This window comes from Quercus lobata, chromosome 11, assembly GCF_001633185.2.
Source record: "Quercus lobata isolate SW786 chromosome 11, ValleyOak3.0 Primary Assembly, whole genome shotgun sequence".
Classification (NCBI taxonomy): Eukaryota; Viridiplantae; Streptophyta; class Magnoliopsida; order Fagales; family Fagaceae; genus Quercus; species Quercus lobata.
Genome location: NC_044914.1, coordinates 14,564,466 through 14,575,397, shown reverse-complemented (window position 1 = coordinate 14,575,397; position 10,932 = coordinate 14,564,466). Strand labels below are relative to the sequence as shown.

General features: G+C 37.4%; 1 protein-coding gene and 1 non-coding gene across 2 annotated transcripts; one reads left to right on the top strand and one right to left on the bottom strand.

The window, feature by feature from the left end:
* Positions 1–516: 516 nt before the first annotated feature.
* On the bottom strand, positions 517–2,432 carry LOC115966429. The gene is made up of 2 exons (XM_031085665.1): positions 1,422–2,432; positions 517–1,068 (listed from the first exon to the last, which is right to left on the bottom strand). Exons 1-2 carry the CDS (start codon positions 2,430–2,432, stop codon positions 517–519), a joined length of 1,563 nt encoding a protein of 520 aa, XP_030941525.1.
* On the top strand, positions 1,945–2,053 carry LOC115969709. Its single transcript, XR_004087058.1, has one exon. It is a non-coding gene; the product is annotated as a small nucleolar RNA R71 (small nucleolar RNA).
* Positions 2,433–10,932: the final 8,500 nt, after the last annotated feature.

Here is a 10,932-nt window from a genome sequence, read left to right as displayed (position 1 = left end):
GAAACGGACCACTTTTGGCTGCCAGATATCAATACTTAAGAGAGGAACAGAATCCAACAATGCATTGACCTCCTCAATTGATTTTTCAGTATCCAAATTGCAATCAAAACGGGTTAAGCAAGCGTTTGGGGGATCCTCACAACTTGATTGTAGGAAAGTATCATGGACTAGGCTCCCAATCATGTTAACCTCACATATATCCTCATTGTCTAGTACTTGCTTACTTATGTCAAAAATATTAAGCTCAATAGTCATATTCCCAAAATAAATCTTCATCACACCACTTTGACAATTGATCAAAGCATTGGATGTGGCTAAGAAAGGGCGACCCAAAATGACATGGATTTGTGTATTGGCATTTAGAGTAGGTTCAGTGTCTAACACAACAAAATCAACAGGAAAATAGAATGCATCCACCTTAATTAGCACATCCTCAACAATACCTCTAGGGATTTTCACAGACCTATCAGCTAATTGAAGTGTCATGGTTGTGGGTTTCAACTCCCCCAAACCTAGCTATAAGTATACTGAATATGGCATTAGGTTCACACTTGCCCCTAAATCTAGCAAAGCTCGCTCAATGAGACGATCCCCAATCCTGCATGAAATTGTAGGAGATCCAAGGTCCTTACATTTTGCTGGATATTTATTCTGAGTGATTGAACTAACTTGCTCTGTCAAAAATGCCTTTTTAGGGACATTTGTCTTTCTCTTCATTGTCACAAGATCTTTTAGAAATTTGGCATAAGCAGGAACTTGCTGAATTGCATCAAGAAATGGAATGTTTATTTGCACTTGCTTAAAAACCTCTAAAATGTCTCCAAATTGTGCACTTTTCTGAGGATTGATTAACCTTTGAGGAAATGGAGCTTTAGGAACAAACCTCTTATCAAGGGGGGAATTAAGATCCTGAATTGGAGTGGCGGGTGGGTTGTCCTTCTTTTCTCTATGATCATCATGTGAACTATGAGTTCCTTTTTCCTTTAACACAGTATTTTCATCATCCTCCACTTCTGGCATTTTCACTTGATTATCAACTTGCTTACCAGACCTAAGGGTAGTAATAGACTGAACATGTTCTTGTCCATGAGTAGAACTAGAAGAACCATTGATGGCATACTATCCTTTTGGGTTAGGTATAGGTTGACTAGGAAACTTTCCTTTTTCCCTTTCTCCAACTTGGGTTGCTAACTGGCCAACTTGATTTTCCAACTTTGAAATAGCTTGAGTATTCAAATGGGTGGAACTTTTCATCTCTTGAATGGCTTGGCTAGTTGACTGCATGAAAGTTTTGAGAGACTCCTCCAAAGATGGTTGTTGTCTTGGTGGTGCTACAAACTGAGGTGTTGATTGAGGAATGGGAGGATACGCTTGAGTAGTGGACAAAATTGACTTTGTTGATGCACTTGTTGTGCACCTACATTTATGGGAGGCTGATTTTGCCTCCATGAGAAATTATGATGGTTCCTCCAATTTGGATTGTATGTCTCTGAAAATGGACTAGCAAATGGTTTTCCATAATTATTCAGTGCATTTGTTTGCTCAGCATAAAAACCAAGGTACCCAGCTGCAGAAGGACACATTTGTGTTGTATGCATAGGACTAGCACAAATAGAGCATGTTTCACTTTGAACTTGATTGACAGAATTCATCCCTCTACCTAAAGCTAAAGCTTCAACCTTACGAGTGAGATTGTCCAACCTAGCTTTTATGTCTAAATCTTCACTGACTTCATACAATCCTCCTTTCTTAATTGCAGGGGCACATCTCTCTTTATGATTGGAAAAATCCCATTGTTGTGAACTTTCAGAAAAATTCTCAAGAAATTTGTATGCCTCATCATCTACAAGACTCAAAAATCCATCACCATTCATGGACTCAATCATGTTACGATTTGTCTGAGTCAAACCATTATAAAAGTATTGTACTAGTCTCCATGTTTCAAAACCATGATGGGGACACTTTAAGATCAAGTCCTTAAATCTCTCCCAACTCTCATAAAATTTATCTTGTTTATCCTGATAAAAATCTGCAATTTCTCTCCTCAAAGCATTGGTCTTGGCCATTGGGAAAAATTTAGAGAGGAATTTTGTGACCAACAGTTCCCATGAAGTGATAGATCCAGGTGACAAAGAATTAAGCCATGCTTTTGCCTTATCCTTCAAGGAAAAAGGGAATAAACGGAAGCGAACAGAGTCATCAATGAAATTCTGAAACTTACAAGTAGCACAAATCTCAAGAAAATCCTTCACATGCATATAATGATCTTCTATATCCAATCCATGAAAAGTAGGAAGAAGGTGGATTATCTGTGGCTTTAACTCAAAATGTGCAGCAATGGTTGCAGGCAATACTATGCAAGATGGAGGGTTGGTGGTTATGGGTGAGAACAACTCCCTAAGAGTTTTTGAATCATCTCCAGTTTCTCCCATTGTGGATGAATAATCAAAACTAACAAGACGATTTTCTTTATCACATATCCAAGTTCTCATACACCAAGCACAAGGAAATAAAATTTTTTTTTTCTATTAAAAAAAAATAACTACAACTAGTAGAAGGAAAAATTCAATTAAGACCTAATTTATTTTCCTAACCAAGTCCCTGGCAACGGTGCCAAAAACTTGTTGTGAAATTTTAAAATACTCACAAGTGTACGAACCGTACCGAAGTATAGTTGGACAAGAACGAGGTCGAACCGACAGGGACTTGTATGAACGTAGGAAAATTGATTAAACCTTAACCAAACTAATCCTAATCTAGTTTAATAAAAACTGGTTTTTTTGCAATTAAATATACTAGACAAATAATAAAATTAAGCAAATAGTTAAACTAAGCAAAAGATATAAAGTAATAAAAAGATGTAAACAATCAAGAGAAAAGAATTAAGGTTTTGGAATCCGCCTTGTAAATCATATCAGCATATATTTATGATCATTAATTTTTCCCAACTCACTACATGATAATCTAGAAGTCAATCTTGCTATTATGGAAAATATCATCATTAAAACTTATGTTCAAAAATCTAAAGCATGTTCTTCTTCGCTTCTTAAGTATAAAACCAAATCATCAATTGTATCCGTAGCCAAACAAATCACAAGATATATCCAATTCTAAAAATCAAATCATAAATTGTATCCATTGACAGACAAATCACAAGTGATATCTAATTTTATAATCAAGAATTAATAAACCAAGCATTCAATTAATTAAGACAAATCCTAAATCATGAGAAAAACATGATTGAACTTATATCTAGAATCTCATCTTAGTCAATTGATATGAAGGAAGAACAATTTAAATCAGTAAAGAACAACTATTGTGGGAAAAATCAAATCACATAAATATTACTGATAATCCTTAACAAGGTTTCATCTTCAACCCTAATTATAAATTTAGCTACTCATAGTAATTGAAAGAAAACACAAAAATAAAATACTAAACATTAAACTAGACAAATAAAATAAAACTAACTGTCATGGAAGAAAACCAAAGAAGTAGCCGCACTCTCTATACATTCAGCCCTCAGCCGTAGCACTAGCCTCCGCCACTCTGAATTTTGCCCTAAAAAGCCCTTAAATAGTTCAAGGAATCCTATTACAAGTTGAATTCTCGTTTGGAGAAAATCCCAGATTTTTAGGCTTCACTTAACCGACTATTTTGGCCCATTTAACTTCAGAATTTGGACTTTTGGTAAACTACAAAGTTATAGCCCTTTAAGTTATCGTTCCATCCCAACTTGAATCATCTCGATTGGACATTTGAGTCGAAAGTTATGCTAAAAATACTAACTGATGTGCAGTCTGGAATCCTAATCCAAATTGGACTTGGATTTGGTGCAAATTTCCTTTGATTCCTTACTCCAATTGGACTTAAATTTAATTGGGTCGGTCTTTTCTTGAATTCATGCCTGGCTGGATTTAAGTTGGCTTGATTCAATTGGCCTAGCCCCACTTTGCATGTAAAGCCCTTGTTACCTACAACACAAAGATATTATATAATCAGTGACAAAATAACATAAAAGTAAGGTTAAATATGTAGATATGTGAGTACTTTATTGTATTCACCATCAAAGGGGCTGGGAGTACGCTCTCTTCTTTTTCGAGAAGAAGAAGAAGCCATTAAAATAATGGGTATGTTGGGAAGAAAGGAGATTTAGAAGAATGGAAAAAGAAAAGGGAGTAGCAAACTGATTGAAAGAGAGAAAAGAGACCTAAGAGTGGAAAATTCAGGGAAGCGAAGAGATAATATAAAGCACCCACTATAAAGACACAAAAAGCAGTTGGAGAAGACAATGTATGGAAAGACGCGCCAGTTGCCAAAAAATTTAATTTTAAGGGAGAGATTTATTAGCAGTTATTAATGGAAGTTACCGGGAACATAAAAAGTGGGTGGAGGAAGTTTTTACCCCAAAACTCAACTGCTATGTCCCGTGCAAAGGGGGGAAATTACAAAATAAGGAAGCACAATACGTAGAAAAGACCAGGATACCCCAAGAGCAATGGATAGGCCAGGATCTTGAAGAACGAAAAAAGGAAACCCAGGGATAATTAAAATAGTGAAAAAGGAAATCCTACGAAAACAAAAACCCTGAATTACTCACGTGTGGGCTTCAGGCAACCCACGAGCTCGGGGTGCTAAATGTTGAGGTCTAAAAATTCACAACACCCAGGCCTAAAGAAATAACACAAGGGGCCATAGAAAGTGAACCTAAGAAAAGGTGGTAAGCCCAAAAGGCTTGAAGCCCAAAAGCCATAAAGGGACAAGCCTTAAAGCCTATGAGAAAAGAAGGAAGAAAAAGGAAAAAGGCCTAGTCTGTCAAGATCAGAAGATTGAAGAAAGATCAATGTAAAGAGCTGAGTCGGGATCCCTAGAGGCTGCCAAAGGCTTGGGATCCCCGAGACGTGTAACACAGCTAAGATAGGATTAAGACAGCCCAAAGGAAACGTCAAATGAAACACAAGAAACGAAGGGCAGATATGTCCTTCTTAGGCATTAGAGATGCAGCAAGAAAAGCAGAAAGCTTAGAGTAACCACTCACGATGCAAGGGAATGATACCTCGAGGAACCAGAATGAGGAGCTATAAAAAAGGAAGTAGGAGGAAAGACCTTCGAACCAGCAGAGATGGATTCCGCTCACTTGGGAAAAATGACAAAGAGGAAGGACGACCAAAAGATGAATCATAAGGGGTAAGAGGTTTTGAGGAACGTGAAATTAAGAACAAGCGCACTCCGGAATGGAAAGTCAGCCATGAGCTTTCAAAGAAACAGCACCAAAAGGAGGAAATTATGAGAAACAGGGAAAGACTCAATCTTCTGGGTGATGGGCACAAAATGGGCTCTGGTACCCAGGGAGCAAAATAGGGTAATCAATAGTTCCTCGGGACCGTAGAATGACACTATAAAAAGGGGGGAAGGCAGCCAGCAAAAGAGAGGACTTTTTGAGCGAGCAATAAAAAATCTCGATAAAAAAACCATTAAGAGAACTCTGTCAAATTCAAGGGAAAACAGTGAAATATCTCCCGGTATCCCAGAGACAGCCACTGTAGCACATACTTGGATTCAAAAGGGTTCAAATTTTGCAAGTCTTAAAGGCCTGGATACCCATCAAAGTCTGTAATTTTTGAGTTTATTTGAACCTCGTATCACATCTTAATGAGCACACTGTAACCATAACTAAGAAAAATTAATGAAGTATTTCTTATTAATCCAAGGATTCCTAACAATTTTTTTGTGCATTTCATGATTACTTTGCACTCCTTTGCTGTTTTCATTATTGTTCAATAAAAATATTCTCGTTTTGCTAGTTTATGTGTATTGTAGGAAATATGCCCTGTGTGCCACTTGGTTCTTAAACAGCCCCTTTAGCTGCGGTGAACTAAGCCCAGTCCACCAAACTACAACTATTTGGCTCAGGATCCTTGGGCCAGTGTGCTGAAGAAAAAGGCACTCTCATAGGATTTAATCGTGGATGTTGTGCAAGTAGGATAGAAAGAACCTGGAGTAGAGCACAATTTCTTTAACGCAAGCAAAAAGGGCGCACTTGTTACAAAACACTTTCCCCTGGCCTCTAGTCCAATAAGGGTATCCTTTCCTAGGCTTGGATGTTCACTCTTTGGACTTTACCTAGTCCTCATGGGCTCTGGGCTTAATCTAGTCCTTAGAGGTTTGACATAACTAGGTCAACTATATGCGAAGGCTTAACTGGTAGGTTGTTCCTATCCTAGGGGGACTCAATTGCCATACCCCTCCCTTCATGGAAGTTATGGGGCAGGAAGGATTGAGGGGGCCTTTTCAGCTACTCCTATCCACTCATGGACCTAGAAGTGCCTGCAAAGTCAGCCCCAGATATAACTATAGGTAACACTGTCGATGTTTGTGTTTAGGCATCTGTAAATGGAGTGATGAAATCCCCAAAGAGATGTGACTACACCAGCAATACAGAGCCTGGGTTCGGCTCATAATGGGTTTATATGTCATGCAATCCTTAATGAAGGGGAAATTTTTTTTCCAAATATAGTAGATAATGGTGTGGTTTGTATGGAGTTTCAACTACTTTCTCTTACGGGGGAGGAAAGTAGGTCTACTTTCGGAGGTGTGGCAGGAATCTTGGCCAAATTTTAGATGATTACCAAAGGTAAGTGAAGTCACCACCAATCATTGGGTTTTTCTAAGGTGTGATTGGTCACCTATTTCTAGTTGATTTTATTACCAATCCTAGGCTAAGAAAAAGGGGATTTTTCCTAATCTAATGTGTGATAGGCCAAAAACGTATTGACCCCTTGTGATAAATTAATTGATTAATTAACTAAGTTTATTAATTAATCAAATTAACATTCAAAATGCGTGGTAGCACAAACAAATCACCAATTAAACTAAGTATGCAGTAGAAAATAAATTGACATGATGATTTGTTTATGAATGGGGAAAACCTACACGGCAAAAATCCCACCAGGTGATTTTAAAGTCACCACCCTTGAGAATCCACTATTATCAAAACAAGTGGTTATAAGTAAAGGAATCTCAGTACCTTATACCAATCTACAGTTGAATCCTTACCCCAATACTCAATTGGACTTGTTCTGTAATGACAATTTCTCTTTTTCAATGCACGGCTCTCAGTATGTGACTAACCAATTGCGCGGATCCTAGTACATGACTTCAATCACCAATTAGAGAAGGTTGTTGGCTACAAAATTCTTAAGTTCATCACATGATGAAGATTATGAAGTTGCTTGGTCACAAAACCCTACAGTGTACAAACACAGTAGCTTCTTCACAAGAATGATGAACTAAGACAAATTCTATCTCCGATCACAATTTGCTTGAACAAAACATTGCTCAGCACTTGTGCAACTTGTGTTACCTTTGACAATCCTTAAAATAATCCTTATATATGTTTAGGGCTATAAGAAAAGAATGCGCAAACATATAATCACAAACTGGATGAAAAACAGTATTGAAAAACTGAACTTCATAAACCTCGATAGATACCCTATCTATTGAGTTGCTGTCGAGCCGCGAGATTCAGACAGCTCTAAGTCTCGATAGATTGCTAGCTGTCGAGCTAGCTTTCGAGCTTTAATGAACAGAACTTTTTAACTTGGCTCTTGGACAGACTTGCATGGCTTTAACTCTTGAACTTGAAACCTTATTTCTTGAAGCATTAAACACATCCTAGATCTACCCAATTATAAGTAAAATGCGTTTTGTCAAAAGATTAGGCAATTACATAAAATAGTGACATATGTTCCTAACATGTTAAACACATATGTCCTAACAATCTCCCCCTTTGGCAATTCATGACAAAACCATAACAAACAAATGAACATATGAAAGAAGTCATAAATCACTCAACTCATACTCATTTGTTGAATACAATAAAATCTATCCTAACACAAACTTTTGAAAATTTTTTGAAGAAGAGAGTTTATGGCAAGTAGACTTTGACAACTTGTATTTTTGAAAAACTTTCAACAAAACTCATCAAGACATCTTAGTGTGAAACAGAAATAATAGATTGCATACATAATATAAGAAACATATGCATAAAGAGAGAAAAGAAACAACACATGTAAGGGTAGGTGAAAAACATACATCAATATATAAAGAATATAAGTACAATGTATGTCAAAATGGTCACAAGACCCATGTACAAGAGATAAATGTATCTAAAAAGGACAGAAAAGAAAAAAAAATGCATAATATCCTCACTACATACCTTAATATCAACACTCCCCCTAACAAAAATCTCCTAAACTAACTCTCCCCCTAACTATGATTACTCTTATAATCAAAATTACTCCCCCTTTTTGTCACGAGTGACAAAAGTTAAGTGTGTCAAGTAGACATCTTGTCAACACTGGAAGAGCTAACATCTCCATCATCCTCATCATCGGAAGCAGTAGCATCATCTCCATCATCATCCTCATCTTTAAAAGCCTCTGGAGTAGGTGGAGGAGAAGTAACGAAGCCACCCATGACCACCTGGCGTCATGTAATACGATCAACATGGATGTTCACCTAACACAACTCATCACTGAAAGTGTCGAGGTGAGCATCCATGCACTGAAGCTGTGCTAGATGTCCACGAGAGTCACACCACTCATAGAAGAAGAGGGAGTGGATGTGGATGGAGCCGAAGGAGTGGGAGGAGCAGCTGACCTGGACCGCCTTGACCGTAATTGTGCCTCGCTCCATTTAACGGTAGCGGCATCTATAGCACCTATAACAGAGAAGTGGTCTGACAAGGGAAAAGGAACACAAAAATGGCGTAAAATCCTTATGATTGCCAAAGGGAAGATGAGCTTATCACAGGCCGCTGAATCCCTATTCACATCTATGATAGAAAGAATGAAATGAGAGGGAAAATCTATACTAAGATGCTCTAAAACTGAAAGCAAAAACTGAGCATGGGGCTCTGTAATAGAGTTTTAATGAGACAAGGGATGTAAAACAAAAGTCATGACCATGTTAAGAAAATGAGGGCCTTTAGCAAAGCTCGAACAATAAGTGAAATAACGCTCACCCCAATCAGAAGGGCGCTCACAAAAAAAAGAAATAAGCTTGTCTTTAGACACGGTCTTAAGATGATCACAACCCAGGTACTTAGGATACTCTACCCTAGGGACATAGTGCATATTGGATACAATATCCGAAGTGACAATAATGCACGTACCTCGAACACGTGTAACAAAAAGAGGTACTGAAAAATCAAATCCATGTATGTTGAAGTAAAACTCCTAGATCAACACGGATAGACAAGTGACCGGGATGTCACACAGTAACTCCCATTCCCTACTGTAGATGATAGTGGGAAAGTCAGTGTTAGAGAAGTCCAACAAAATAACTTGGCATTCAGAATGAATGCCTTGTTGGGAAAAGTTCTTAAAGAAGTCCGATTTGGCCTTCTTATCATAAAACTGGACGTGTGAGGGAGTAGGATCAGAAGAAGTGGATGCCTTGGAATGAAGAGGGTTCTAGGACAGAGTAGATTTGCATTTGGATGCCATAGAAGCAGACTAACACAAACAAAAGAGAGAGAGGGAGAAAGAAACAATCAGAAAAGTCCCAAGAAGCATGAATATATCAAAATATAGTGAATAGAAAGAACGTATGCATGACATGTGACATGCAAAGGAAATTGCATCATGGGCTCAGCCTAATCCAATCCTACCAACACACAATCAGTTGCACATATATAACACACATCTAAATGCATGAAAATATAGTTGTAATGCACATGAGATGCAATGCATAAAGTTTTAAGATCACATAAGCATAACCCAACCCAAAAATTTCACCAAAATTTCATCAATTTCAAAAAACCCTAGATTTAAAAAAAAAAAAAAAATCCAAAATCTAGGTCAGAATGCATGAACATGTATGATGAAAGACAAGAAAAGAGATCATACTTATGAAAATGCAAGTAAATGATCAAGGAAAGAGTAGGGAAGATGAAGTGGTTGAGTTGAGAGTGTTTGGGAGTGAGAGAGATGAGAAACTATCGAGAGAGATCAAAAATTGCAACGCACATATATATTGAAACCTCATAAAGCTCGATTGATCAAGATGTATCGAGGAGCTATCGAGCTTTATAACGCGTCTCATAGCTGTCGAGCCAACTATCAAGGATCTATTGAGGATCAAACAATAGAATTCTTCATAAAGAAGCTCAATGGATCGAGGTAGCTGCCAAGGAGCTATCAAGGGGACAGAAAGTTTCTTGATCAATCCACTTAGCTATCGAGAGGTGTCGAGATTGCGATAACCAGCAACTAATGAGCTCGATAGATAAGCTAGGTATCAGGAGGTGTCGAGGAGCTGTCGAGATTGCTTAAAAATAGTTTTTCAAAGAAGAGAAAAACACAGACATGAATGCAATCAAACATGCAACTCAACCAAGGATCCAAACAACATTTTGAACTCTCAAAATCATCTTTCAACAATAAAATGTTAAGCACGACGATCCCAAAAAACACACACACACTAAACAGTCTAACCAATTTTATTTTTCAAAAACAAGTTAAAACAATTTAGTGAGCATATATTAACACATATAAACCTTGTGATGGCCAAATCACATTGTACTTGCACATGTATCAAAAGTAGCAAAGAATATTGTGTGTTGTGTGTGAAAAACATCACAAGATTGCATAAGCGTCTACATATTATGATGATTTGAGATATGAAAAAATCACTTCAACTCACACACAATCATAACTGTTTGATAGGGACTATCACCTTCAAGGTACATCCTATAACTCTCACATCTCCTAGAATACAAGCTTGCAATCATATATAAAGTATTTCTATTCTTTTTGCTTTTTATTTTCTTTGCATATTTTTCATTTGAAAGTTCAAAAACGTGTATAAACACATTTGAAAGTTTAGACCCCCAAATTACAACTTAACCAATTCAAGCAATATGTCAAA

Bases quoted from the DNA above. Each gene is read 5' to 3' on its own strand.
- LOC115966429 (XM_031085665.1), bottom strand. From the start codon at position 2,432: ATGGGAGAAACTGGAGATGATTCAAAAACTCTTAGGGAGTTGTTCTCA. The intron at 1,069-1,421 runs GTAGGTGCACAA...GAACATGTTCAG, and splicing joins AAAATCAGCCTCCCATAAAT to TCTATTACTACCCTTAGGTC.